General features: G+C 54.0%; 1 protein-coding gene and 1 non-coding gene across 13 annotated transcripts in view; one reads left to right on the top strand and one right to left on the bottom strand.

The window, feature by feature from the left end:
* Positions 1-5,756: 5,756 nt before the first annotated feature.
* Positions 5,757-26,850, bottom strand: part of JADE2 (jade family PHD finger 2) — a 60,251-nt gene continuing 39,157 nt past the window's right edge. For 10 of the 12 annotated variants that reach the window (XM_012439999.2, XM_012439822.2, XM_012439750.3 and 7 more), the window contains 5 exons: positions 25,659-25,775; positions 23,687-24,151; positions 15,197-15,314; positions 12,087-12,215; positions 5,757-10,458 (listed from right to left, as the gene is read on the bottom strand). In XM_012439999.2, the coding sequence (XP_012295422.2) occupies positions 9,635-10,458; positions 12,087-12,215; positions 15,197-15,314; positions 23,687-24,151; positions 25,659-25,775 (1,653 nt within the window). In that variant the 3' untranslated portion in view covers positions 5,757-9,634. The remainder of the gene's footprint in view (positions 10,459-12,086; positions 12,216-15,196; positions 15,315-23,686; positions 24,152-25,658; positions 25,776-26,850) is intronic. The other 2 variants (XM_012440162.3, XM_012440081.3) reach the window with 1 other exon arrangement.
* Positions 10,772-10,831, top strand: LOC135270721 (U7 small nuclear RNA). Its single transcript, XR_010338850.1, has one exon. It is a non-coding gene; the product is annotated as a U7 small nuclear RNA (small nuclear RNA).

Here is a 26,850-nt window from a genome sequence, read left to right as displayed (position 1 = left end):
CTCTACTAAACAACATACAAAAAAAAAAAAAAAAAATTGCTGGGCATGGTAGTGTGTGCCTGTGGTCCTAGCTATTCTGGAGGCTGAGGTGGGAGGAATGCTTTAGCCTGGTAGGGGGTGGGAGAGGTGGGCAGAGGTTGCAGTAAACCCAGATTGTGCCACTGTACTCCAGCCTGGGTGATGGAGTGAGACCCTGTCTCAAAAATAAAAAAATAAAAATAAAATTCACCCGCCCAACAGTTTTCAAGTGTCAAGCACAATATCGTCAACTGTATGCCATCAATGGGCAGCAGAGTCAGGGAACCACTCTCCCATCCTGCCTCTGTGCCTGCTAATCAACTCTCTTCCTCCTCCCCGCCAGCCCCCAGCAACCACCTTTCTACTTTCTGCTCTATGATTTTGACTGTTCTAAGTACTGCGCATACGTGGAATCATACAGCATCTGTCTTTTTGTGACTGGCTTATTTCACTTAGCATAATGTCCTGTAGGTTCACCCATGCTGTAGCACAGGACAGGATTTCCTTCTCTTTTAAGGTTGAATAACATTCTATTGTATGTGCATGCATTTTCTTTATCCATTCATCTGTCATTGGACATTTAGGTTGCTCCCACCTCTTGGCTATCATGAATAGTGCTGCCACCCATCTGAACTCTTTAAATGTTGAGCTGAGACAGGAAACGAATGGGCTTGTGAGCTCTGGGGAGCAGAGCCCCTTCAAGGACACTGTGGAGCTGCTGTTCAACCTTGGACTGGGATGTCAGATACAAGGGAGACTGTGGCTGAGATAAAACAGGCCCAGTTGTGTCCTGGGTCACTGGTGGCAGCCCCTTTTCCGTTGCTCTCACACTGTATGTGTGACCATGTTGGGGTTGTCAGGATAGTTTAGGATTTGCCACAGTGTGTAAAACATGTAAAATCACACACTAGCCTCGGCCCCCTGCCTGGGACACAGTGGAATGAGGGACCTGAGGCTTTCCACTAGGAATGCCAGGGAAAATACAGGATGCAACACTTGGAAAAAGTACTGAGGAACTACTCTCTGAAATTTGAATGTAACCACATGTCGTATATTTTTTTTATTTGCTAAATCTGACAGCCTCCTTCCTACCCACTGAAAGTCTCTCCAGCCAGCAAGCAGGGTATCCCTACCCACATTTCCTCAGAATGGGCTGGTGTGGACGCTTCTGAGCTCAGGCCTGGCTTGGAGTACTGGGGGCCAAGCAACACTCTGCTACGCTGAGCTTGCCCTTAAACCACCTGCTTGACTGAACCCCCATCCTATCTTCCCTCACTTTGACTCTTGGCAGGGAGTCCACCTGAAGCCCAAAAGGCTGCCCTGAAGTCCATATTTTATTATCTCTTTTTAAAATTTTTCTTCAGGTAGGTGTGGTGGCTCATGCCTGTAATCCCAGCACTTTGGGAGGCTGAGGGCTGAGGTGGGAGGATCACTTGAGCCCAGGAGTTCAAGGCTACAGTGAGCTGTGATTGCACCACTGCACTCTAGCCTGGGTGGTGGAGTGAGACCTGTCTCAAAGAGTGAGACCCTGTCTCTCTCTCTCTCTTTCTCATATTTTTTTTTTCAGTAGAGACGAGGTCTCACTATATTGCTCAGGCTGGTCCTGAACTCATGGGCTCAAGTAATCTTCCAGCTTCAGCTTCCCAAAGCACTAGATTACAGATATGAGGCACCGCTCCTGGCAGGCTGAAGTGCAGTGGCGCAATCTCCACTCACTGCAACCTGTGCCTCCCGGGTTCAAGCGATTCTCTTGCCTCAGCCTCCCTAGTAACTGGGATTATAGGTATGTACCACCACACCTGACTAGTTTTTATATTCTTAGTAGAGATGAGGTTTCACCATGTTGGCCAGGCTGGTCTCGAACACTTGACTTCATGATCTGCCCACCTCCAACTCCCAAAGTGCTGGGATTACAAGCGCGAGCCACCGTGCCAGGCCCCTTTTTCTCTTTTAGAGATGGAATTTCACTATTGTTGCCCAGGCTGGAGAGCAGTGGTGCAGTCTGGGCTCACTGCAACCTCCGCCTCCCGGGTTCAAGCGATTTTCCTGCCTCAGGCTCCCGAGTAGCTGGGATTACAGGTGGCCGCCACCATACCAGGCTTATTTTTTGTATTTTTAGTAGGAATGGGGTTTTGCCATGTTGGCCAGACTTGTCTGGAACTCCTGACCTCAGGTGATCCACCCGCCTTGGCCTCCCAGAGTGCTGGGATTACACGCATGAGCCACCGTGGCTGGCCCTCTTCTTTTTTATTCATTATTTTAATTTTTTTAGGAGGTGGGGACAGGGTAGTTGCGGGTCCACTTTGAGCAACCTGCATTTCCAGCACGGGCCAGAGGGGCCTCTGTGACTTCTGACGCCTTCATCTCCAAGAAAAGGCGCCTTTGCTGCCGCCTCTGGCCACTCTGAGCACCGTCAAAGGCTGCAATGAGGACTGAGGCCAGCTCTGGAAGGACCATGTGCTCTCTCTCTCTCCACTCTGCTGTGAACTTCCTTCCTTTCTTTGGCAGGGCCTGGGTCTCCTGGGCCCTCTATCCAAAGCTTTATTCTTCCAAGAGGCGTCTTGTCCCTTGACAACCTCCCTGTCACTGAAGCCTGATAGAGAAGGCTCTTCTCTGCCCTGGCTGGCAAGGGTACACGGAGCGGTGCTGGTGTGCAGGAGCCTCAGCGGGGGCCGAGGAGTGGGAGGCTGGAGCTCTGCAACCTGGAAGTGCGGGGTTGGCCCTGGCCCTGTGGGCCTTGGGACTCGCGGCGGGAGGCGCCGGGGCTAGGGCCTAGCGGGCAGCAGGGGGCGCCCCAGACCCTACGTTGCAGGAATTTGGCGCAACTAAGGAAATCAGAGAGCAAAGGAGACCTTCCTCACTCCACAGATGAATACTTTTCCACTAGCAGCACAGTCTCAGTGTGTGATTGCACACTGATTTGCGATTATCTAATTGAAGTCTGTCTCCATTCTGGTCTGGTCTCTGGAAGGGGCGTGTCGTCCGACGCTCAGTGAGTGAATGAAAGGTGGTCCCCAAGACCACCCACCAGCCTCCCATCATATCCCTGCGCCATCAGCTGTGAGTCCTGGCTGGAAGAGGACTGGTCCAGCATGATGGAGCTTCGACCAGGTCAGCTCCATCCGGGGACTCTCAGGGGGCAGGGACAGCCAACCCCAGGGGAGAAGCCTAGGAGTGCCAATCATATGTGAGACTGCTGCCCTCATGCAGCCATGTAGGCTGGTGCAGAGAGGGTCCCAGCAGGACCAGGGCTGGGAATGCGGGGCCAGGTCTGCTCCTCAGCCTCCCCTGGGGAGCCTTCACCTGGGGAAGGGGGTCAGGGGTTCCTCATAGCTGTCTGTCTCTCACTCCACGGGAGCCTGGGCAACTCAAGGGAAGGCTGAAGATCTGGAGGGCTCTGCTGCCCAATACTTAGCACTTAAATGTGGCTAGTCTAAGTTGAGATGTGCTGTAAGTGTAAAATACACCCTGGATTGTGAAAAGAATGCAAAATCTTTCGTGAATAGTTATTTTACATTGATTACATCTTTAAAGACATTTGGATTTAATGGGTTAAATAAAATATATTATTAAAATTCACTTTATCTGTTTTCGTTTGTTTTTTGAAACAGGATCTCACTCTATTGCTTAGGCTGGAGTGTAGTGGTGCCATCACGGTTCACTTCAGTCTTGACCTCCCAACTCAAGCAATCCTCCCACCTCAGCCACTCGAGTACATAGGACTAAAAGCATGTACTAAAAGCATGGTGGCACACATGGTGGCACACACATCATGCCCATCTCTCCATTTGTAGAGATGGGGTCTTGCCATGCTGCCCAGGCTGGTCTTGAACTCTTGGGCTCAATCAGTCCTCCTACCTCAGCCTCAAAGTGTTGGGATTACAGGCGTTAGTCACCATACCTTGCCCTGTTTTGCACTTTTTAAAAATGTGGCTGCTAGAATTACAAATGTGACTTGCACTATATTTCTAAACAACAGTGTTGCCTCAGACCGACATGTACCCTGAGCCCTTCTGCTCTACATTTATCCACTGGGTTAGGTTCACAGGTGTCGTTTTATTTACTTATTTATTTTATTTGTTTTTGGTTTTTGAGATGGAGTATTGCTCTGTTGCCCAGGCTGGAGTACAGTGGCGTGATCTCGGCTCACTGCAACTTCTGCCTCCCAAGTTCAAGCAATTCTCCTGCCTCAGCCTCCCAAGTAGCTGGGATTACAGACACACGCCACCACACCCAGCTAATTTTTTGTATTTTTGGTACAGATGAGGTTTCACCAGGTTAGTCAGGCTGGTCTCAAACTCTTGACCTCAGGTGATCCACCTGCCTTGGCCTCCCAAAATGCTAGGATTACAGGCATGAGCCACTGTGCCTGGCCTGTTTTTTTTTTTTTTTTTTTTTTTTATAAAGACTGTGTTGCTCTGTGCCCAGGCTGTAGTGCAGTGGCACGATCTCAGCTCACTGCAACCTCTGCCTCCTGGGTTCAAGCGATTCTCCTGCCTCAACCTCCCAAGTACCTGAAATTACAGGTATGCATCCCCATACCTAGTTAATTTTTTGTATTTTTAGTGTAGATGGGGTTTCACTAGGTTTGCCAGGATGGTCTCAAACTCCTGACCTCAAATGATCCACCTGCCTTGGCCTCCCAAAGTGCTGGAATTACAGGCGTCAGCCACCACGCCCAGCCTATTTTTTCATTAGGTCTCCGTTGCTTGGAGGTCCTAGGGGGACAGGGGCCTGGTGACATGCACAGTATGCAACCTAGCACACTCGTAATGAGGTGTCCGGTCAAGACTACTTGTTGAATGAATGAATCAATGAATGAATGGTGTCACTTCCTCAGAGAAACCCTTCCTGAACTCTCCCACCCCTAGATCAGCCCAGGCCTCCATGAAAACTCCCAATTCCCTCACTGCCTATATGACCACCCCAAGCAAGGACAACAGCCACATTCCCCACACTCTTTTCAGAGCCTGGCTCAGGGTAGGTGCTCAATAAATCATGAATGAAAAACAAATCCAAGCAAAAATCTTCACTGACCTAGGGACACACCCTGGAGCCTCCTCCCACACTTTCCCACGGTCCCAGGCAGGTGGTTGTAGAGGGTGGGGAGAGCAGCAGTCCTACGTTGGATGCGGAACTTTACCTCTTAGCACACCTTCGACTTTGGGTCTACCCCTCATCCTCTCAATCCCAGGGGAACATATTGAAGCTCAAATGAAATACTGCCCTGAGGCTAGGTGCGGTAGCTCATGCCTGTAGTCCCAGGACTTTGGAAGACTGAGGCGGACGGATCACTTGGGCCCAGGAGTTTGAGACCAGCCTGGGCAACATGGTGAAACCCTGTTTCTACAAAAATTACCAAAATCAGTCGGGCATGGTGGCACGTACCTATAGTCCCAGCTACTTGGGAGGCTGAGGTGAGAAGATTGCTGGAGCACAGGATGTCAAGGCTGCAGTGAGTCAAGATCGTGCCACTGCACTCCAGCCTGGGTGACAGAGTGAAACCCTGTCTCAAAAAGTAATAATAATGAATAACAATGAAAAATAGATATACTGCTCTGAAATTATAGCCCCTGGGGTGCACTGAGCATCTAATGATTCCTGAGAAGGCGGCAGCAGGTCCCTTGGAAAACTTACGGACCGTGTGCTGTTTTGCTGAGCCCATTGTCAGGTGTGTGTATGTGGGACTCCCAGGGTTCCCTACCCCATCCAATGCAATGGAGCCTCACACCAGCCAGCACAGAAAACATTGCTTTATTAACTGCATTTGCCAACACACAAGGAGTGCAAAGGGCTCCCTATGACACAAGCCCTGGTGGGGCCGGGGTCTGGAAGCCCCCATGAGTGAGCAGGACAGGATGGGGCTGGGAACTATGCAGCAGCAGCAACACAGAATCATGCAGGGCGCAGCGGGCATCGGCCACACCCAGGTGACCATACATTCTATTGCTCGTTAAGGGTTGCGAACATGGACAATGTACAAAAAGGAGAAATAGGTCTTTGCGTTAATGAAAAATACATTTTTCTCTACAAAGGAATCTTTTCTAATACAAGAAAATAAATATTGCAACATAAGCCAAAAATAATTTAAAATTGCTCTTTTCAATATATTTTCAGTATTTCTCTTGTATATTAACAAATGGCACATCACTTTCTTTGAAACAAAGACAGAAGGTGTCTCCTCCTGTGACATTCATATCATCCCCCCCACCGGCCCCTCAAACTGACGTGGAACACGAAGTGTTTGTGCCTCTGAGGGAGAAAGTGGCAGGAAGTGCCTTAAAGAACAACCAAAGGTCTCAGACTCCAGCCCCGGCTTGTTGGCCAATGTGGCCAGCCAGGCCAAGGGCATGGGAGACTGCTCTCCCCAAGGGCCTTGCTACAGAAATCCAGATCATTTTTCAGAGCTTTGCACGTGGGCAGAGGTTGGCCACATCTGGCAGTTAGCAAGGAAATGCCACATTCAGCTGCTGCCAATGTTTGTTAGAATTGGGCAGTTGAATGTCTAGGAATTGCCCAAGCAAGTCCTATCGTGTGCCCACACACAGTGCACACAGGCATGCATGCATGCGGACGCACGAGACGTGGCCTGGCACACCCCCCGCAAACAATTCAGCATCCATGTCTGGAAACCTGGGGTGGCTTCTCCGAGGAAGCTGAGGCCTTTATATTGCAAATGCTCACACACTGTCACAAAGTCAGGCTCATTTAATAAAATAAACCCTTCTACCTCTCTTCTTCCCATTTGTTTCAAAATACATTTATGATACATAAAAATAATTTTCTTGCACATTATCCTTTGTCATGTGATGAGGGGGAAGGAGGTGGTGGGCGGTCAGGTCAGTGAGAAGGGGAAGGATAGCCAGAACGAGTTACAGAGCAGCTTCTCCCTCCCTGCGGAGGAGCAGTGCGAGTGGGCAGACGTGGTCAAGAGAAAGATCCACCTCTGCCTCTGGTCTGGAAAAGGACCCTGTCTTGGTCTCAGGGGCAGCAAAGCCCTCTACACTGTGGACAGTAGACCAGAAAAAGAGTGAAGAGGCTGTATCTACTGGGGGAAAGGCTGAGAACTGGGGGAGGATGGGCAGCTGGCATCCTTCTCCTTGCAGCCTGGTGGATATCCTGAAGGTAGAAACAGCTGCCTGGTGAAGACTGCTCCACGGATTGGCCTGGGAGTGAAAGGCCTCCCGCGCCCACCCCAGCAGCCAGCCAGCCTAACAGACATCTGGGTTCTGCAGGGCACAGGTTCAGGGACAGTCCAGTCCAAAGGAATAGCCAATGAAGAAGGGCTAGAATCCAGAGGCCAACAACGTGAGCAGAGGCTCTTGGAAGAAACACCAGCCACCCGGAGGCAAGGGGCCAGACTCGCTGCACCCTCTCCCTAATTCTTTGCCCACTCCTGCCATCAGGGAGGCCCAGCCCCTGCCCCAGGATGCAAGGGGCAAGGGGCCAGGTGCTGAGACGGCTGAACCCTGGGCTTTCCTTGCACCCTGACCCCTGGCAGAGTTTGGTTGTTCTTTAAGCTCACCTCTTTGCTTCCTGCAGGGTCAGACCAGGCAATCTGGCACAGACAGGGTTGCAGCCCGAGGTGACCCAAAGCATGGGGAAGGAAGAAGTTCTGTTCGAAGGCAGTAAACAGAGACTGGGGTTGGGATGCTGATGCTGACACTGACTGATCACTACTACCAAGGCGGGCAGGCAGACTAAACTCTACAGGGTAGCTCATGCCATCCCAACGCCCAGAATCCTTGAAGCCCACCCCACTCCCTCCGAGTCCACCCGGACTAGACACATTTGTCCGATCCTCTGAACTGAGTCCTATCTTTGTTTCCTGTTTTGCTGAAATTCACATGAAATTGAGTGTCGATGACAATGCCACTGTCGTACCTTGATAGTTTTGGAGTCAGGGGTGGATGAAGGTCAAGCTGTTCCCCATCTTGCTTATTTGCTTTATGTATTTGGGGAGGGGGGAACCACATGGTAAAGACGTTTTCCATGCTGGTTTCACTGTCAGTATCTTTCCCCTCTGTGAGTCTCAGAGTTTAGGAAAGCTCACAGTGGGCTCAGCCCAGGATCTGAAATCCAACACCCAGGTATACAGTTCAGCAGTAGAAAAGCATCCTCTTCCAAGCGCTTGGGCTCTTCTCCTTGGGTGTGTGCAATGAACAAGTTTCTATACTTTGTTGCTAAAGAATTCCATTTAAAAAAAAGTCCAAGTGACAAGTTGTCAGGTCCAGGCTGTGCTGTATTATGGTCAAAATATTCTTTGGCATCCACAGAATGATTCGACTGATTCACTGGACTTTTTGCAAGGTTCTTGTTGGAGAAGTTCTGGCTTTACCAGCGATGGAAGTGACCCAGGAGTAATTCATCAAAGAAAAAAAAGTTTTCACGGAATTCCTTTTTTGTTGGTTCCCTGAGCTATCACCCTGGGGCCACTCTACTGAAACTCTTCAGAGCAACTACCTGGGACCTAAGGGTGGGGTGGGGAAGGCAGGATGGGGGAGGGGGGAAAGGCTGGGAGAGGGGTTAAGGCTCAGGAACACGGGAACATCCAGCAAGACTTACAACAGCCAACAGCCCCAGCGGCCAACACTGGCCCACCCTGGGCCCCGGGATCCCACTGCTTGTTGGAAGGAGGAGTTTCCAAAAGGAAACCACGGAAGAAGCTCATCTCTTAGCAGGACTAGGAAACTTGAAAAGGCAAGCGGTCTGGTCTGGTCAGCTCTGTCTGAGTGACCAGACTTTGGCCGAGACTGGCCCCGAAGGAAGGAAGGAAGTTGGAGCCCCAGAGTGATTCTCTACAGTGGGCTGGTCTGAGCCCCATGACCCTGTCTGGGCACTGGCCCTCCCTTGCAGCCCTCCACCTGCACTGGCAGCTGGCTGTTTGGGAGTCCCCTGAGTAAATGGCACAGCTCAGGAGGGATTCTGCGAATCCCTTCCCAGAGCCGCTGGGCTGGGCACTGGCAGGGGCAGAGCAGCAAGGGAGGGGAGGGTGGCAGGGTAGGCAGGCAGGCCTCAGATGATAGGGGCTGATCAGGAACAGCTCTTGGTTCCCCTGGAACCAGCGGGCCCTCTGCACCCCCTCAGTGCTTTCTCATATAAACTCGTTGTGCTTGTGACAGTGAGTAGACTCTGGCTGGGTATCACTTATTATACTTCCTTGGGGATTGGTGGACTGCAGCAGGACCCCTCAAATGGACCCCAGTGGGATCTGGGGTCAAGGCGGGGTAGGCCCTGGACTGGCCCATCTGCCATGAAATAATGCCCAAACGACAGTCTGTCACCCGGTGGCAGCGGGCTGCAGTCCTGAGCTCTTCTCCACCTTGCCTGCCTCTAGCCAGGAGCCCAGCAATACCACGTGGGCAGGGCAGGGATGGTGCATGGGACCTGGCAGGGTCCTGGTGGCCGGAGCTGTGGAAGGAATCCTAATGTCCTAGGCCAGCACAGAGGAAAGACAACAGTGTAGAATTCAAAACTCTCCCTATATTAAAAAAACCACGATGGAGTGGCAGCCTCGAGGGTCTGGGACACTCAGCAGACTGGAAATGGCAGTTGTGACTGGGCTGAGGCCTTGTGGGGGGACCAGGGCAGGGCCTGGGACAGGGAAGGGGGTAAGTTAGGAGGCCAGTACTCCCATTCGGACCACCTCCTCTGCCCCTGCCTCCCGGGGACCCCGCTGCACCCCACCATCCTCGGCTTCTACATCTGAGTCGCTCATCTCCCCGTCAGAGAAGTAGCCATCAGTCTCAGCGTCAAAATGCAGGCTGACCTTGGGCCTCTCAGCCACAGCCAAAGGTGGTCCCGTCTCAGCATCCAGCCTGGCACCCGGCAATTTCCGGGTTACCTTGCTCTCGCGGGGCAGCCGGAGCCGGCCCAAAGGCTTGGGGCTCGCCGCAGGGCCAGGCACTTGGACATCCGAGTCAGCAGCTACTGAGGCTGCCTCGTCTGGGGTCTCGGGGGCCAGTGGTGGGGGGCTTTCAGAAGTGGCTAGGATGGGACAGTCCCCGGCTGCAGGGCTGGATGGCAAGTGAGAAGACGTCCGCCGTGGTGGTTTCCTGGTAGGGGGACCTTGACCCCCCTTGCCGCTGCCTGCATCCTGGCCCCAGGTCTTCTTGGGGGCTTTGTCTGGAGTCGTCCGTGAACCAGGCCCATCCTGCGGCGGTGGTGGTGGTGGCGGTTTCTTCTTGGCCGGCAGCCGGGTGCGGCCTCGGGCCTTCCTAGCAGGGTCGCCAGGTCGCAGTGAGGGGTCTCGCATGAAGCTGAGCAGCGTCTCCTCGTCCTGCAGCAGCTCCTCTGACAGCAGCCCCGGAGCAGGGTCCTCGCGGTGTCCATTGTTCAGCGGCCACTCGCTCATGGCCATGTTCTCTGCTGTGATCTGCACGGACTGTGCCAGCCAGCTGTTGAAGAAGGTGCCGTCGATGGGGAATGAGGTGGAAAGGCCTGCCAAGGGGAGAGAGGAGGCAGGTGAGATGCAGCAGACTTGTGTCCCCCCCTTTCAGGAAGCCCGCTGACGTTCCCAGCACACCACCATGTGCCGCCTTCTCTCTGTCCCCTTTGTCCCCTTTGTGCCAGACCCAGGTGAGCTACCTTGTTTTCTCCATCCCTCCTGCCAACACCACCAGAGTAGGGACTGCTAACACCCTTCTCTCCAGAAGGAAGTGCAGCCCTCAAGACGGGCTTCATAATTTGTGGGATGGAGTACAAAATGAAAATATAGGCTCCTTGTTCAAATATTATTAACACTGTCGAGGCGGAGTGTTATAGCTCTTTTAGTTTGTCTAGCAGGTTTTCTGGATTTTACCAGAAAGTCTGCCATGGGGGAAGAAACTTCAAGGTGGCAGCAGCAGAGCACTGAACCAAGAACAAGGACCCTGTGCAGCTGCAGAGGTTGCTACCCACAAAGTTGGCCCTGTCCGTCACCCCATTCTGGTGGGGTTGGAGAAGGAGGAATCTGGAGAAAAGCGCCCTTAAGGCCGCCAGGGGGCGCTCGGTCTTTGTAAGCGTTGCCTCCCAGAGCTTGCAGCAAAGAGCTGGGATAAGGGGATCAGGCAAGAATAGGCTAGCAAGTGGTATCCAGTCCCTCCTGGATGTCAGGGGAGAGAGGAGGCAAGTGAAATGCCAGCAGATGGGAGGCGGAAACTTCCTCCTTTACTGAGGCTGGGAGTGGGGAGCTGGTGAGACGTGAGACTGGATTTCCTGTTAGACACCCCCAAGTTATCCCCTTTTTTTGTGGGAGGGGCATGGAATGAAGGAACTTGGTCTTGCTCTGTCACCCAGGCTGGAGTGCAGTGGCACGATCATGGTGCACTGCAGCCTCAACCTCCTGGGTTCAAACAATCCTCACACCTCAGCCTCCTGAGCAGCTGAGATTACAGGCATGCACCACCAGGCCTGGCTTGTCCCCTTCTTGAGACAGAGGGACAGAAAGGATGACCTGGGGCTTCTGTGCCAGAGGTGAGGTCTGGAAGGGGACTCCATGCTGCTCCCTGAGCATCCAGGGATCCAGAGCTTCTGGAGGAAGCATGTGAGGTCCTAGGAGTCACACTGCTCCCAATAGGCTGCTCTGCCTAACAGGAGGCCAGGGACAGTGGAGGTGGTGGGGAGGGCCAGGGCCTGCAGCCACTCCTCTGGGTATCTCTGGGTAGCTCCAGGAGGGTCTAATGATGTTGAGGGGAGGGCCCATTTAGAAGATTCTGGGAGAGTAGGACAAGGATGGGGATTTCTGGAGGATCCTCCCCTGCCAGCATGGGGCTGTCCTGGGGGCCTCTGAAAAAATCCAGCACCCAGGACCTCAGCCAGGGTAATGAGTGGACAGTTCCTGAGTGGGCGTGGCCCAGCCTCCAACTAGGTCTACAGAAGGGGCATTTCCCAGGCTGTCACACGGGGCTCTGAGATCTGTCTCCTTTGTGGGTGGAAGGTGTGAGCACCTGGGCAAGCAAGGGCCTGGTTACCCCTCATGGGCCTCGGTCTCCTACTCTGTGCAGCTGGCTTCCCAGGGCGGACAGAGCTGTGAGTGTGGTGATGGTCAAGCCTGCCCGTGTCTGCAGGCCAGCACGGCCCCCACTCACCCAGCTGCCCCAGGACTGAGTCAGGCCCCGCCTTCACTTTCTCTTTCTTCTCAGGGCTGCCCTTGGAGCCCTTGCAGCCTTTCCTCTTCGAGTCACTCTTCTTGCCCTTTGCTCTCCTCCCAGACCGCTCTGTGTCAGGGAAAGTGAGAGGGGGGAGATGGTTACCCTGAGGAGCCTCAGTCAGCACCAAGATCCTTGTGTGGCAGCCCAGGAGTACTCCATCAGCCAGTGCTCACCCTCCACAGCAAAAAGGTTGGAGCCAGAGGATGGCTGGCGTGGTGGGGTGAGCCAATTGTCCACTGCAGCCTGTGGGGGACTTGGGGTGGGCACAGGGCCACAAGGAGAGGCGCTCGCAGGACCTGGACTTCAGGTGACCTGCATGACCTGCAGCCTTGGGAGAGAGTACGGGTGCTGGGAAGAATGGCTGGAGGGGAGTCTGGACAGGGCAAGGCCTTGAATGCTGGGCTGAGGGGCTAGACACGATGGCAGAAAGAACACTATCTGAGGGGTCAAGAGGCTTGGGTTCCATTCCTGACACCCAGGTCAGCTTCCCTGAACAAGTCTCCTGCCCTGGTCTCTCTGGCTTTTGAAGTCAGGCAGCAAAGTAGATGGGAGATTCAGGGTGCACCTCTGGCCCTCGTATCCTTTCAATTCAGGCCAAGTCTCAGTCTCATGTGTTTTGTTTTGTTTTGAGACAGGGTCTTATGCTGTTGATCATGATGGACAGCAGTAGTACAATCATAGTTCACTGCAGCCTTGACCTCCCAGGCTCAAGTGATCCTCCAGCCTCAGCCTCCCGAGTAGCTGGGACCACAGGTACATTCCACCAACCTGGCTAATTTTCAAATTTCATAGAGACAGAGTCTTGCTATGTTGCCCAGGTTGGTCTTGAACTCTTGGATCCAGTGATCCTTCCACCTTGGCCTCTCAAAGTGCTGGGATTACAGGTGTGAGCCACCGTGCCCAGCCACATCTGTTTGTTTATTTTTAAGGGACAGAGTCTGGCTCTATTACTAGGCTGGAGTGCAGTGGTGTGATCATAGCTCGCTTGCAGCCTCAAACTACTGTGCTCAAGCAATCCTCCCACTTCTGCTCCCCATGCAGCTTGGAATACAGGCACGTGTTACCAAGCTCAGCTAATTTTTGTAGAGACAAGCTGGTCTGGAACTCCTGGCTTCAAGCGATCCTCCCACTGTGGTCTCCCAAAGTGCTGGGATTTCAGGCATGCGCCACTGTGCCTGGGCAATCTCATCTGTACCATGGGACCAATGCCTAGATACTTTGGAGGCAGGCTCCTGAGGCTCCCCATTCTCTCAGGACAGTCTAAGCTCCTCCCCTAGGCTACAAGACCTTGCACACGTGACCCTGGTTACCTGTCATCACTTTAGGAGTCTTTCTTCTACCTGGTGCAGCCATTGCAGCCTCCTTCCAGTTTCTCTGCCAAGACATGCTCTGGCCATTAAGTCTCCAAATATGCTGTTTTCTTGTCCTATCCTTTACCCAGTTCAGCTCACAGCCCACATATCATCTCCACTAGGAGGCTTTTTCCAGCCGCCAGGCCAGACAGCCTTGCCGATATACACACAACCCATGTCCCACCCCAGGCATCAAGCGTCACAACAGTTTGAGCGGCAGCTTTGGATGGGGCAAGCTGGTTGTCTCCAGATGCCCTGCCTGGCTCTGAACAAAGAGTTGTGTATTGTTGACACTTAAGGCAAGGAGGTGAAATGTCCCCAGAACCAATGTGGGGATGTGGACCCTCCAGGCTCTTGACCACGTGTCTGAAATCCTGTGCCTGAGGGCACTGCTCGTGGCTTGCCACCCTCTGCTTTCTCAACTGTGGGTGCCTTGTGTGGGCTTCTCCTTCTGCAGCTGACGTGTGGCCACAGCCAAGTGCTAAGAGGCCTGAGATGTTTGAGCATCACTGCTTCTGGGAAGACATCCCTGATACGTCTATCCCTCACTGGCAGCAACTGTAGCCTCTGCGGTAACACGTTCCTTTCTCTCTCCAGATGGTGGGTTCCATGAGGGCAGGAACCCTATCCAATCCGTGCTCAGTTAATGCTGGCTGAATGAATAAACAGAAGACAGGGGGCCTGGAAAGCTCCAGCAGCCAGGAAGCTGCCACAGTCTTTGGGTACATGGTGAGCTCTGCATGGCCATAACCTGCCCCGACCAGTGCCTGAAGCTGGCAAGGCCAGATGCCAGAGCCAGAGTGGGTGGTGATACCACAGCACAAGCAGGTCAGCTCAGCTCTTGGGCACAAGTGGGGGCAACAGAGGTCCTCAGTCATTTGCTCCAGTGGTGGCTCAGCAGCTCTCCTCCCTCCTCTTCACTCCAGTTCCAGTCCAATCCCGAGGCTGAAGTGGCAGTGGCAGACCCTGGCTCAAAATCTCTCTCCATCCAGCTATTTCTGCTGCATATAAATGCAACACAGGGGCACCATTTCGGGGGCTAAGTGTTGCCCTTCTTAACATGTATACACTCCAGGAAGGGCCCTGTGCCTGGCAATATCCGCAATTAACAGGTAAGATCAACGTCAGAGCTTCCTTTAGCCTTTGATTTCCAGATCCATTAAACACATGTAACACCAAGAGAAGAAGAAAACAGCAAAAAACACTGCGGATGCCGGGCATGAATCCTGTTAGGGTCAGAGAGAAGCAACTTCCAGGTCCTGTCGCATCTGTGGGGCAGCAGCTGCCTTCTTCAGAACTGACTCCCAGGCACACCCAGGTTCAGGGAAGCTCACCAGCTTTTGGTCCTTCCTGCCTCAGCACCAGCAGAGAGCCACCAGGACTTCTACTCTGAACCTGTTCACATGGAATCAGCTCCTGAACTGCTATGGCCTAGTGAACCAGAAAGATCCCTGAGGGCAGGCCTGATGGCTGCATTCCAACCTCTGGCTCTTTGCCTAGTGATGCCCAGCCCAGCCCCTGTCAGGCCCCCATTTGGGCCTACTAATTGGATGGTGAAGGGTAGGGGCAAGGGGCCAGTGGCCCCTGGCTCCATGCACACACTCCACTAGGCTCCAAAGACACACCCTCCTTGAAACTCAGCCCCGCAAGAGAGGGCACACGGAGGCGGCGGTAGCAGGTGGGGAAGGCGCCTACCTCGACACAGATCCTGTTCAATAAGTTTCATCTGCAGGTGGAATATCTGCTCCTGGAGTTTGCAGATGGCGTGTTTCGTTCTCTCGCGCCTTGTCACCATGTAGCACAGATTTCTAACCTGAGAAAACAAGAGAGATTTTCCACCTTACTCAGGGGCAACCACCCCAGACCTCCCATCTCTGGGGACCTTGCTACGGGTGGAGGCAGTGCCAGGGGCACAGGCTACCATCACAGCCCATCCTGCCCAGAACATCTGCAAACCAATTCCCAAGACCCTGAGCGCATACTCAGCCCTGTGATGTATGTCTGTGATCCAAAACATAAGGCCAAACACAGCCTCAGCCCTGTGGTTGCTGACTGAGCCACAGCGGCCAGGGGAAAGCATCTGGTTAGATCAGCCCGGCACATCCACCTTCCTCCGCTGAGTCTTACCTTCCTGTCAAGGTCAGCCATGCTGCCTCCAAGGCCCTGCCAACATGGTTGCTCTCCTCTATAATCACAGTGCCCCCAGGCTCATCAGGGTCTCACCAGGTCACCAACTTCATCCCTCTGCCTCCTGTCCAAAGCCTTTCCTTCCCACCAAATAAATTCTTCAGACACAAACTGCATGGCAGTAACACCTGTCTTGAGCCACAAATGGCCCCGGTACTTGGAGCCAGAGAGAGCACCAGCAGAATAGTTTTGAGCAGACAGGAAGTCCTAACCCACCTGTGCCCAACCTGCAGCCAACTCATGTCTACCTGCTGCAATGGGACCTGAGCCAGGCTCCCACATCCACATGGCCACCTTCACTCTGCCACAGTCACAGAACTCCTCAGCTGAGAAGGCAGGGGCCTCTGACTGCCTCAAGGGAAGAGCCCCTTGGAGCCTCAGACACCAGCTTGCTAAGCCCACGGGACATGAATCCATCCTACAGGTGGTCCCAGAGGAGGCACCTGCAGGATGGACCATGCTGCTGCCTGCCCACCTGGCACCTTACCCCACTAGGTCATCCCGTCTTGGCTGCTCTCAGGGCAGGCCACGCTTCTGGAGCCAAGACCAGGCCCACTCCCTTGAGACACTTTCTTGGTCTTTAGCACAGGATGGAGACTCCATTATCGGGGACAGTTGGCCAAAGCTGCTTAGCTTGGATCCTGGGTCCCACCAGGATCTTTCCAGCTGGGACCAGGCTCTGTTTCCCATTGCATTCCATCTTTAAGGCTGAGTTCAGTCTTCATGTTCTTAAGCTGGGATGAGATCTGGTTCCAGATCCCATCTGTTGGCATGACCGTCATTTCAACCAGTTCAAGGGTAGCCATGATCAGACCTCTCTTCTGGGTATGGGCATCTTCCTTTCTTTCCTGAGCCCGGCCGTGAAGTATATACCACAAAGTTGGTTCCAGTCTCAGGCCTCCACGTGACTTGCTCTGCATGGACTCTCCCTGCACGGACTCTCCGTGGCCTTCCACGCTGGTGTGTGCGCCCACAGTGTAGACTGTGAGCACCAGGCCACCCGTTTCTGAGCCTCAGCTCTACATATCCCTATGGCGAGGACCTCCCAAGGGGCCGCCCTGGGCTGCAACCACCTGGCCCCAGCCTATGGGCCCTGTCTGTAGCCTACTTGCATGGCCCACCCTCCTGTCAAAACCTGGACCTCCTGAAAACCAGCCTCCAACCAGCCTCCTTCCTCCACACCCCTCAGCACCGGCTACAGCTCTGTGGACCTGCGCTGTGTGGGGCCCTGGGCTCAAGCAGCAACGCCACTGGGGCCCCGGGCTCAAGCAGCAATGCCACTGGGGCCCCCTTCGTCTCAGAGAGGCAGGTGCTGACCAGCTACTGACAGGACCAGGCGCCTCCGACCCACACCTGGGGGGGTGCTGGGCAAGGCGTCTTGGACACACGAGCAGCCAGTGGGAGTGGGTGTTGATCACATGGTGGGGGACAGAAATCCAAGCCAGGCCAGGCGGGGGAAGGCAGAGCAGAGCCTCACAGCAGGAGACCGAAGGGAGCAGTGAAGCGGGTGGGGCTGGCAAGGGAGGAGGGCAGGCGCTGAGGCTTCACCAAGCCAGGCCAAGGGAAGCCAGGGCTGGATTCTCAGAGTGGTGAGACACTTCCCTTCTCTCCTTAAAACCTCCAGTGGAAGCCGGGTGCTGTGGCTCACGCCTATAATCCCAGCACTTTGGGAGGCTGAGGAGGGCAGATCACGAGGTCAAGAGATCAAGACCATCCTGGCCAACATGATGCCCATTTCTACTAATAATACAAAAATTTAGCTGGGCGTGGTGGTGCACACCTTCCAGCTACTTGGGAAGCTGAGGCAGGAGAATCGCTTGAACCCGGGAGGTGGAAGTTGCAGTGAGCCAAGATCCTACCACTGCACTCCAGCCTGGGGGAGAGAGTGAGACTCCATTTTGAAAAACAAAAACAAAAGAAAAAAAACCCTCCAGTGGCTTCTGTACTGGATCGAATAGTGTTCCTCCAAAATTCATTTCATTTTTACTAGGACCCCTGCAATGTGACCTTATTTGGAAATAGGGTCGCTGCAGATATAAATGGTTAAGATGACATCATACTACATTAGGGTGGGGCTTGAGTGAGTCCTGACACAGGGACCTACAGGGAGAAGGGCATGTGACCTGGAAGAGGCAGAGACTAGAGAGATGTCTGCAGGCCAAGGAACAGCAAAGATTTCTGGCAACCACCAAAAGCTGGAGGCAGGGAAGACACTCTCCTGCAGAGCCCCCGGAAGGACCTAATCCTGCTGATACCTCAACCTTGGGCTTCCAGCCTCCACCGTGAGGATGAATCTCACCATCCAGCTGGTGGCACTCGGGCAGGCCTAGCAAACTAACAGGGATGCTGGGCATGACATGCTGGCGGCCTTTAGAAGGGACTTGGTGTGGAGCTCAAGGAGAGGCAGCCAGCACCCTCACGTGGGGCAAAGAGGTGGGCAGCTGTGACAGGCAGTGGAGTCTGAGGCCTCCGGCCCTGGGAGTGAGCAGTCCAGGGAAAGAAATGGGTGACCACTGAGGCCAAGGAGCAGCCAGAGAGGGAGGGGGTAACCCGGGACCTCAGGGGGGCCAAGGCATCGTAGGAAAATGACTCCAAGACCAAGGGCAGGCCTGACCGTGGCAGCTGCTGCTGAGAGGGTCGGGGGATGCAGAGGTGGGTGGGGGAGGCTGCCTGCGGCCCAAGTGGCAGGCTCTGGGAAGTGGTGGAAACCCAGCCAGAGTGGGAAGCAAGGATGCAAATATCACGAGGGATGACCGGAAAGGAGAGATAGGGGTGGGAGTGGAGGAACCCATGACTAGAGGGAAACAGGGAGGGAGGATTTGCTTTTGAAGATGAGAAAGGGTTGAACAGATTCAAATGTTGGTGGAAAATGACCTGCAGAGAGGATGAAAAAAAGACAGACTCAGGCTGGGTGCGGTGGCTCACCCCTGTAATCCCAGCACTTTGGGAGGCTGAGGCAGGTGGATCACCAGGTCAGGAGTTCGAGACCAGCCTGACCAACATGGTAAAACCCTGTCTCAAGGCCGGGCGCGGTGGCTCAAGCCTGTAATCCCAGCACTTTGGGAGGCCGAGGCGGGTGGATCACGAGGTCAAGAGATCGAGACCATCCTGGTCAACATGGTGAAACCCCGTCTCTACTAAAAATACAAAAAAAAATTAGCTGGGCATGGTGGCGCGTGCCTGTAATCCCAGCTACTCAGGAGGCTGAGGCAGGAGAATTGCCTGAACCCAGGAGGCGGAGGTTGCGGTGAGCCGAGATCGCGCCATTGCACTCCGGCCTGGGTAACAAGAGCGAAACTCCGTCTCAAAAAAAAAAAAAAAAAAAACCCTGTCTCTACCAAAAACACAAAATTTAGCTAGGCGTGGTGGTGCGCGCCTATAATCTCAGCTACTCAGGAGGCTGAGGCAGGAGAATCATTTAAACTCGGGAGGCAGAGGTTGCAGTGAGCTGAAATCGCACCACTACACTCCAGCCTGGGTGACAGAGCAAGACTCCGTCTCAAGAAAAAAAAAAAAAAAAAAAGAGAGAGACTTGTGGGCTGCAGGTATAGGCTGGAAAAGTGACCACTGTGGGGGAAAAAGACAGGAGGGAAGGGAAGAGAACAGACCCAGAGGCTCTGCTGGCAGGAGGTTAGAGGCCCTGGTGTGAGGACAGAGGGGAGGCTGTCTACTAAGAGCAAGAGGGCGCCCTGAGGGAGGTGGAGCCCAGCATGTGGGCAGCAGGTACGAGATGGGGAGTGCAGCAGGGACTGAGCTGCTTGGTGCTGTGGGGTTTCTCCTGGTGGAGGGAGTGGCTCCTACTGGGTGAAGCTCTGCCAGGGGTCTGACCTCTGAGAGGGGTAGGGGCAGGGACATGGGCGGGCCAGTGCCAAACAGGAAGTGAGTGAAGAAAGGAGGACAGAAAAGGGTGGAGCGCCTGAGAGACAAATGAGCAGGGAGAGCAGGAGGCTTCGGGCAGGGAGGATGTGGCGATTTCTGGGCTACCGACCTGGGAGCAGCTGGAGGTGGCTGACTGGGCTTGGGGGAGGCAGGGGCACGAGTGGGTTGGGGGAGCCCTAGAGATGGGAGGTTCTGGGGCAAAGGAGCCAGAGGTCTGGAGGCTAGAGCTGCCCAGGACAAGGTTGGCTTTGGGGGAAGGCCGAGGGGACCACCATCCAGGCACTGACGCCAGGAGCCGCTTCCCACTGAGCCTCTCCCTCCTTGGGAAGTTGTCCCAGGTCATCCTTGGGGTAGGTGTGTGTCTCAAGAGCTGCCTCTACCCTCTTGGCCTTCTTCTCAAGCTCTCAAAGAAACTCCTGGTGACCAGAGCCAGAGCCACAAGCAGCAAGTCCCTGCACAGCCTGCCCGTCAGCACGGTTGCTAGGGGACACTGGCCGGCACTTGTCGGGCTGATCAACAGTGCTGCAGTTTTTTTTGTCAGCCGTAAATAACTCTGGGAGGCTGCAGTGGCCATGCCTTCCGGGTGTCCGGCAGGGCCGAGGCCCATGGTTGAAATTTTAGGAAAGCACATCTGGCTGACCATAAAATGGAATTTCATGCTGGTGGCAGCCCTGGCTCCTGTTTCTCTCAGCAAAACCCCGGCCTGGCCGTGGAGGAAAGAATCAATCTGGGAGGATGCTGGGTTCTCAGGCCCTAGCACTGGGCCTGCCCTTTTGGTCCTCTGTGGAGCTCACCCTCAGAGCACAAGGGCTGGTTTCCCTTTTTTTTTTTTTTTTGAGACAGAGTTTTGCTCTTGTGGCCCAGGCTCCAGTACAATAGTGCAATTTCTGCGCACCGCAACCTCCGCCTCCCGGGTTCGAGCGATTCTCCTGCCTCAGCCTCCCAAGTAGCTGGGATTACAGGAATGCACCACCACATCTGGCTAATTTTGTGTTCTTAGTAGAGACGGGGTTTCTCCATGTTGGCCAAGCTGGTCTTGAATGCCTAACTGCAGGTGATTTGCCCACCTCGGCCTCCCAAAGTGCTGAGATTATAGGAGTGAGCCACCACGCCCAGCCTGGCCTCCCCGTTTTTTTGTTTTTTTTTTTTTTTTTTTTGAGAAAGTCTCACTGTGTCGCCCATGCTGGAGTGCTGTGATGCAATCTTGGCTCACCGCAACTTTTACCTCCTCGGTTCAAGCGATTCTGCCTCAGCCTCAAGAGTAGCTAGGACTACAGGCGCCCGCCACCACATCCGGCTAATTTTTTGTATTTTTAGTAGAGATGGGGTTTCACTGTGTTAACCAAGATGGTCTCGATCTCCTGACCTCGTGATCTGCCCGCCTTGGCCTCTCAAAGTGCTGGGATTACAGGGTGGGCCACTGTGGCCTCCCTTCTTCTCAGAGCCAAATGCTGAGGGGACAGGACAGTAACAACAATCATGGCCCACAGTGGTGGGCACTCTGTCCCATGCGCTACAACCCCAAGGTCAGTTTGATCCTTATTTCCATTTTACAGACAAAAAAACTGAAACTTAGAGAAGTAAAAACTGAAACAAAGAAGGCACAGAGCTGGGAGTGCGGGAACTGGATGCAAAGCCAGGCTACCAAGGCCTCAACCTCAAGCCCTACCCCATCTTCCGAGGATTCCCGCCCAGGCTGGCTTTGTGCCCAGTTACAGGCTGGATCCTCCTGGCTGCTGGCACTGAGCCACGGTCCGAGACTGGGCCTGCTGGTCAGGCCACCAACCACCTGGGGGCCTTTGCAGAAAGCCTCCCCTGAGGCAGAGTTCTTGTCGCTGTTCATTCACCCAAGTTGCAAATGTGTAACCTGGAAAAGCCTTGAGGCTGGGCCTCTGATGGGGGTCAACATGGCTCATGGCTGTCCCTCCTTGGCCCTGCCAGGCTGTGCATGCCCTTGCTCTCATCGAAGCTGGTGTCCGCCAGCCCAGCTTGGTGGCTGCTCAGGAAGCAGCATTTCACAGGGCCCCCCAAGCCTAAGAGGCTGCATATACTTCAAAATTTGCCCTGCTTTCTCTTCCCAGAGGAGGGGGATGGTTCACACCTGACTCTGGAGTGCTCTGGCCCCCATCGGAGGGGTCTGTGCAGCAACTGTCCTTCCTCGGAACCCCAGAGCCTGCCAACCTCAGCCCCAGGCCCCACCTGAACCACTGACACTGGGGTGGGACGGTTAGGGGACTGATAAGGGGATGCTTTTGCCCAGGAAATTTACAGAATAGTGAATCAGCCAACAACTCCTTTTCTGCCCCCAACTGAGGTCCAAATTCAAGCTCAAAACCCTTGGAATGGAGTTCCTCTAAGGCTTCCTGTTATTCCTCTCTCAGAGCCCCTGTTTCCTCATCTGCTCAGCAAGGCTGGGAGGATCTTCCTCAAGGCTCTTTTTCTAGGATAATGACTACATAAGTGAGTCAGCCCCTGACCTCCCTGGGCAACCCAGCCGGGGCCAGACCTGTGGGCTGACCAACACAGAACAGGGAGGGCAGTTCTGAGAGGTTGTTTGGGAAACAGCAGGAGTGAAAGCAGGTGTTTCCACTGGAGGTCTGGCGAGTGGAGATATGGTGGCCTGAAGACGATTCTGGAAACAGCTTTAGTCTCAGAAGGGCTTACACCTGATGCCCCTGCCACATGTGACAGGAGGCTGGGCTGGCCAGGAGGTGGTGGCTGCAATGTAGGTGGCCTTGCCCTCTGTCCTGGCTGGAGCCAGGGACATCTGGTTCCTCCCACTCCTACCTCTTCCTTCTGGCCTGGTGGCAAGTTGGCTGCCAGGCAGTGAGTGCTCTCCAGGGCCAACAGGTCATTTCCCTCTTGAGCAGGCCCCAGGGAAGATGAGTGGGAAGGAGGGGAGTGGGGAAGCAGGGTCCAGTGCCCCTTCCCTGATAGTAGAACAGCCTCAGAGATGTTCTACCCATTTTATAGCCTTGCCCACTGAGATGCAGATAAGAAAAGCGGCTGCTTCGGGTCACACAAAGCTCCCTGCATGCTCCTGCCCAGGGCTGTTTCCTGACAGGTCCCAGGGAGAGGGTGAGCATGTGTGTCTGAACCCAGGGGATACACTGTGACATAGTCCTGCATACTCTGGGACCCTAGAAATGTCCCAGAGAGGAGAGGCTGGAACAGCCTGTGGGGTTCAGAGGACTGGACAAGGACCCAGACCTCCTGCTTCATTTCACTCAGCACCCTGGACCAAGCCGTCATGTCTCCCAGCGCACAGCTGGGGGGGCGGGGCGGGGTTTCAGCCAAGCCACCCGTTCCAGACTCTGGGACTTCTCCTCCAGGGAGTGTTGGGTGGAAGTCCCAGCCACAGTGCGGCAGTCCTCAGTGCTTCTGCAGCTTCCAGACACACTGTGATCCACCAGCCCAGCCTCCTGCGATCCACTTGCCACTTTCACCTCCTCCTTCCACCCCACTGTTCCATGAGCTCACCCTGTCGGCTTCCTGCCTCTCTTCTCTCTGCCCAGCACCCCAAAGAGCTGCGTTCACCCCTGTCCACCCTGGCCTGGCCCGGCACGCGCTTGTTTGGCTGCTTCTGGATCTTGATGTCCTGGGCTCTCAGCATGGGTGATGGGGACAGTTTGGGAAGCCCCAGTTCCTTCTGTCTCAGATTCTCAATGCAAGCTTATGTGTCAGCACCAAGCAGCGACCACAGAGGCAAGTGCTGGAAGTCTGGGTCCTTGCCCTAGCTCTGGCGCTCCCCAGCCTCATGACTTGGCAGGGCCCCCACCATTCACCAGGCCTGTGATAGAGCTGGGACAAGAGGGTCTTGGAGACACAAGAACTGGACCCTTCTCTGTTCTGTAAAGTGTCAGTCAACCCCAAACTCTCTAGGACCTGGATGCCCTCATCTGGCTGGCCAGGAGGTGGTGGCTGCAATGTAGGTGGGAAGGAGGGGAGTGGGGAAGCTGGGTCCAGGGCCCTTGGCAGGTCCCTGAAGCAGGGCTGGTCCACCAGAGCTCATAGTTTGAGTCCTGGTGAGTCCTGGCTGCTCCAGGGCAATGACTGTGGCATAGAAAGGTCTCCTGGACTCACCAGGCAGGTGGGTGGGCAGGCGGCAGGGGAACTCACCCTCTCTAGGTCCTGCCGCAGATGCGTGAAGAGCTTCAGGCGGCGGTATAGGACATCCTGCTCCTGCTGGGCCAGGTTGTCCACCTCATCGGTCTTGGGGGTCAGCAGTGGCTGGTTGGCATTGGCTTTCCTCTTCAGCTTCCAGTACTGGTAGATGAAGTCGACCAGCGCCTCAGCCAGGTCCAGCCGCTCGGCCACCTCGGCTGGCTCTACCAGCTCATAGAAGTCCTCCTCAAGCTGCTGCAGTCGCTGTTTGCGCAGGGTCACCTTTTCCAGGTCCTCACCAGCCTGGCTGGGCTCCGCAGGCTCAGATGTGGGCTCATTACGTGGGCCCCCGTCACTGTGCTCCTGGCAGAATGACTTGAATTTGACCTCATCATTGTCTGCTAATATAGTCCGCATTTCCAGGCTGTGGTCAAAGGCGCAAGTGACATGGAATGCCGTGACGCAGGAAGGCATGGAACACTGTAGGGAGAGGAAGGGCAGCATCAGACACGGAGGGAATCTGGTGGAGGGGGAGAAGATAGAGGGGCTTCCCCCAAGGCTCTACTGAAAATGCACAATGCTGGTGAGAACCTGAATAGAATGGCATGGGCTCCCGACCTCCTGTGCAGGATGGGAGTTATGGCAGGGGAGGAGGAGGAGCTCTGGGGCACCTGGAAAAGTAACCTATTCAACACCATGTGCCCTGGGTGAGTCAATCAGAAGGCAGCTGAGAAACCCCTCTGGGGACAAGCTGCATTTTTTTTTTTTGAAACAGAGTCTCACTCTGTTGCTCTGTTGCCCAGGCTGGAGTGCAGTGGCTCGATCTCGATCTCAGCTCAATGCAACCTCTGCCTCCCAGGTTCAAGCAATTCTCCTGTCTCAGCCTCCCAAGTAGCTGGGACTACAGGCATGTACCACCTAGTTTTGGTATTTTTAGTACAGATGGGGTTTTGCCACATTGGCCAGGCTGGTCTTGAACTCCTGACCTCAAGTGATCCACCTGCCTCAGCCTTCCCAAAGTGCTGGAATTACAGGAGTGAGCCGCCACACCTGGCCTCAAGCTGCATTTTTGTGTGGGCAAAATGACTCTGGGATCACGGAGCATCAAAAGAAAGGCTGATGATAGGTCACTAACTCATCTAAGATGGGGACTATGGTCTCCCTTTTGTCCTCTGGGAGGAGGGGCTGGACTTAAGACCCCTTCCCTCTCCTTTTGCTCAGACAGCTTGAGGCCTGACCCTCTCAGCCTTGGATGACGGCTCTGGGCAGCTGATAACTGTGTTAGCAATCACGCACCTGACTACTATGAATGCTTATGCTGTACTCACAAATCCTTTTGAAGGTCCATAGATGAGTGGAAGCACAATTAATGTTTATAATGACAACTGTGTTCCTAAAATTTGAGGGGGACAAATGATGACCCCCACCTGCACCCCCAAACTATAGACCGAGACATCAACATCACCTGGGAGCTTGTTAGAAATGCAAATTCTCAGCTTCACTGGAGACCTACTGAGTCAGAGCCTCTCAGGAATAGGCCCAGTGGTTTATGTTTACCAAGCCCTCCAGGTGACTCTAATGCAGGCTAGACTTTGCTAAAGACAGACTGGTACAGCCCTTCCAGTGTCAGGAGAGTCTATTAGCTTAGCCAGAGGAAAAGTTTGATTCCCAAACCCACAACATGTCAAGTTCAATGTCAGAGCAAGGCTAAATATATTCATCAAGCCCCAAGACACTGCGTTCAGGGAAAGCCAGAGTTCTTAGCATTCCAATGGGGTGGTAAGCCTTGGTTCCCTGAGTCAGTTCCACTCCCTAGAAGACCTGGGGGTGGAGGAATGTTCGCCATCAGGTGCGATTCTGACTCTGGGCCGCATCAGTCTGCGGCCCCATGGAGGGGAGAGGATGGTGGCAGTTGCTGTCTGAGGCCCCAGGCATGCCTGTCTCTCAGCCGGCTCCTGGCAGGAGGAAGGTGAAGTAGGCCACATACCTGGATGCAGGTGCCTGTGCATTCCTTACAGAGGCTGCAGGACAGAGCCCAGCGGCTGGCTGGGATATGCGAGATCTTGGTGATGGGCTCCATCTTCTCTGGGCAGCCGATGCTGACCTGGGCAGGACACAGGGAGTTCCATCATCTCTCTCGTCCCCAGCCTGCCCCCAGTTCGCCACCCCATGAATTAGACATGTTACTGTTTTCCTTTCTCCACAATGGGGGACTATCTGCTGAAACTAGGTGGTGAGGAGACAGGGCAGTGGCTGAGCACCTGAATCCCAAGTCCCTCCTGACACCAAACACACATGGCTCAAAGGCTGGAATTTCTCCTAACTCTTGCAGGCTGACCACTGGTTGTGTGTGCTCATCTGAGACTAATCTTAAATTATCTGTGAATGTGTGAGTGCCATCAGTGTGTATAACTGACTAAGTGTGTGTGCTTGCAATTGTGTGGGCCTTGAAAAGAGAGGTGCTTTGGTGTGTGTATGGGTACATGCAAGATCACCCTCCTTTCTGCATTCAGGCCTTTGTTAATAACATCTTCAGAGTTGTTGTTTTCCTTTTTATATTATTTCTTTCTTTTTTTGGAGATGGAGTCTCACTCTGTCACCAGGCTGGAGTGCAGTGGCACGATCTCAGCTCACTGCCACCTCTACCTTCCAGGTTCAAGCGATTTTCCTGCCTCGGCCTCCTGGGTAGCTGGGACTACTGGCGTGAGCCACCATGCCAAGTTAATTTTTGTATGTTTAGTAGAGACGGGGTTTTACCATGTTCACCAGCATGGTCTCGATCTCTTGACCTCATGATCCGCCCGCTTTGGCTCCCAAAGTGCTGGGATTATAGACGTGAGCCACCGCGCCTGGCCTTGTATTTATATTATTTTTCTTTTCTTTTTAATTTTTAGCATAGTCTGTTCTTACTTGGATATTTATATTACTTTTCTAGGCACCAAGAAAAAGTCTCATAGTGGCATTTCCTCTTGAAGTTCTTTTTTTTTTCTGGAGACGAAGTCTTGCTCTGTTGCGCAGCTGGAGTGCAGTGGCACAATCTCGGCTCACTGCAACCTCCGCCTCCTGGGTTCAAGCGATTCTCCTGCCTCAGCCTCCTGAGTAGCTGGGATTACAGGCATGCGCCACCACACCCAGCTAATCTTTGTATTTTTAGTAGAGATGGGGGTTTCACCATGTTG

Source organism: Aotus nancymaae, unplaced genomic scaffold (genome assembly GCF_030222135.1).
Source record: "Aotus nancymaae isolate 86718 unplaced genomic scaffold, 86718_ANA_hifiasm-v0.15.2.pri h1tg000064l_1, whole genome shotgun sequence".
NCBI lineage: Eukaryota > Metazoa > Chordata > Mammalia > Primates > Aotidae > Aotus > Aotus nancymaae.
This window is presented reverse-complemented; position numbering and strand designations above follow the sequence as displayed.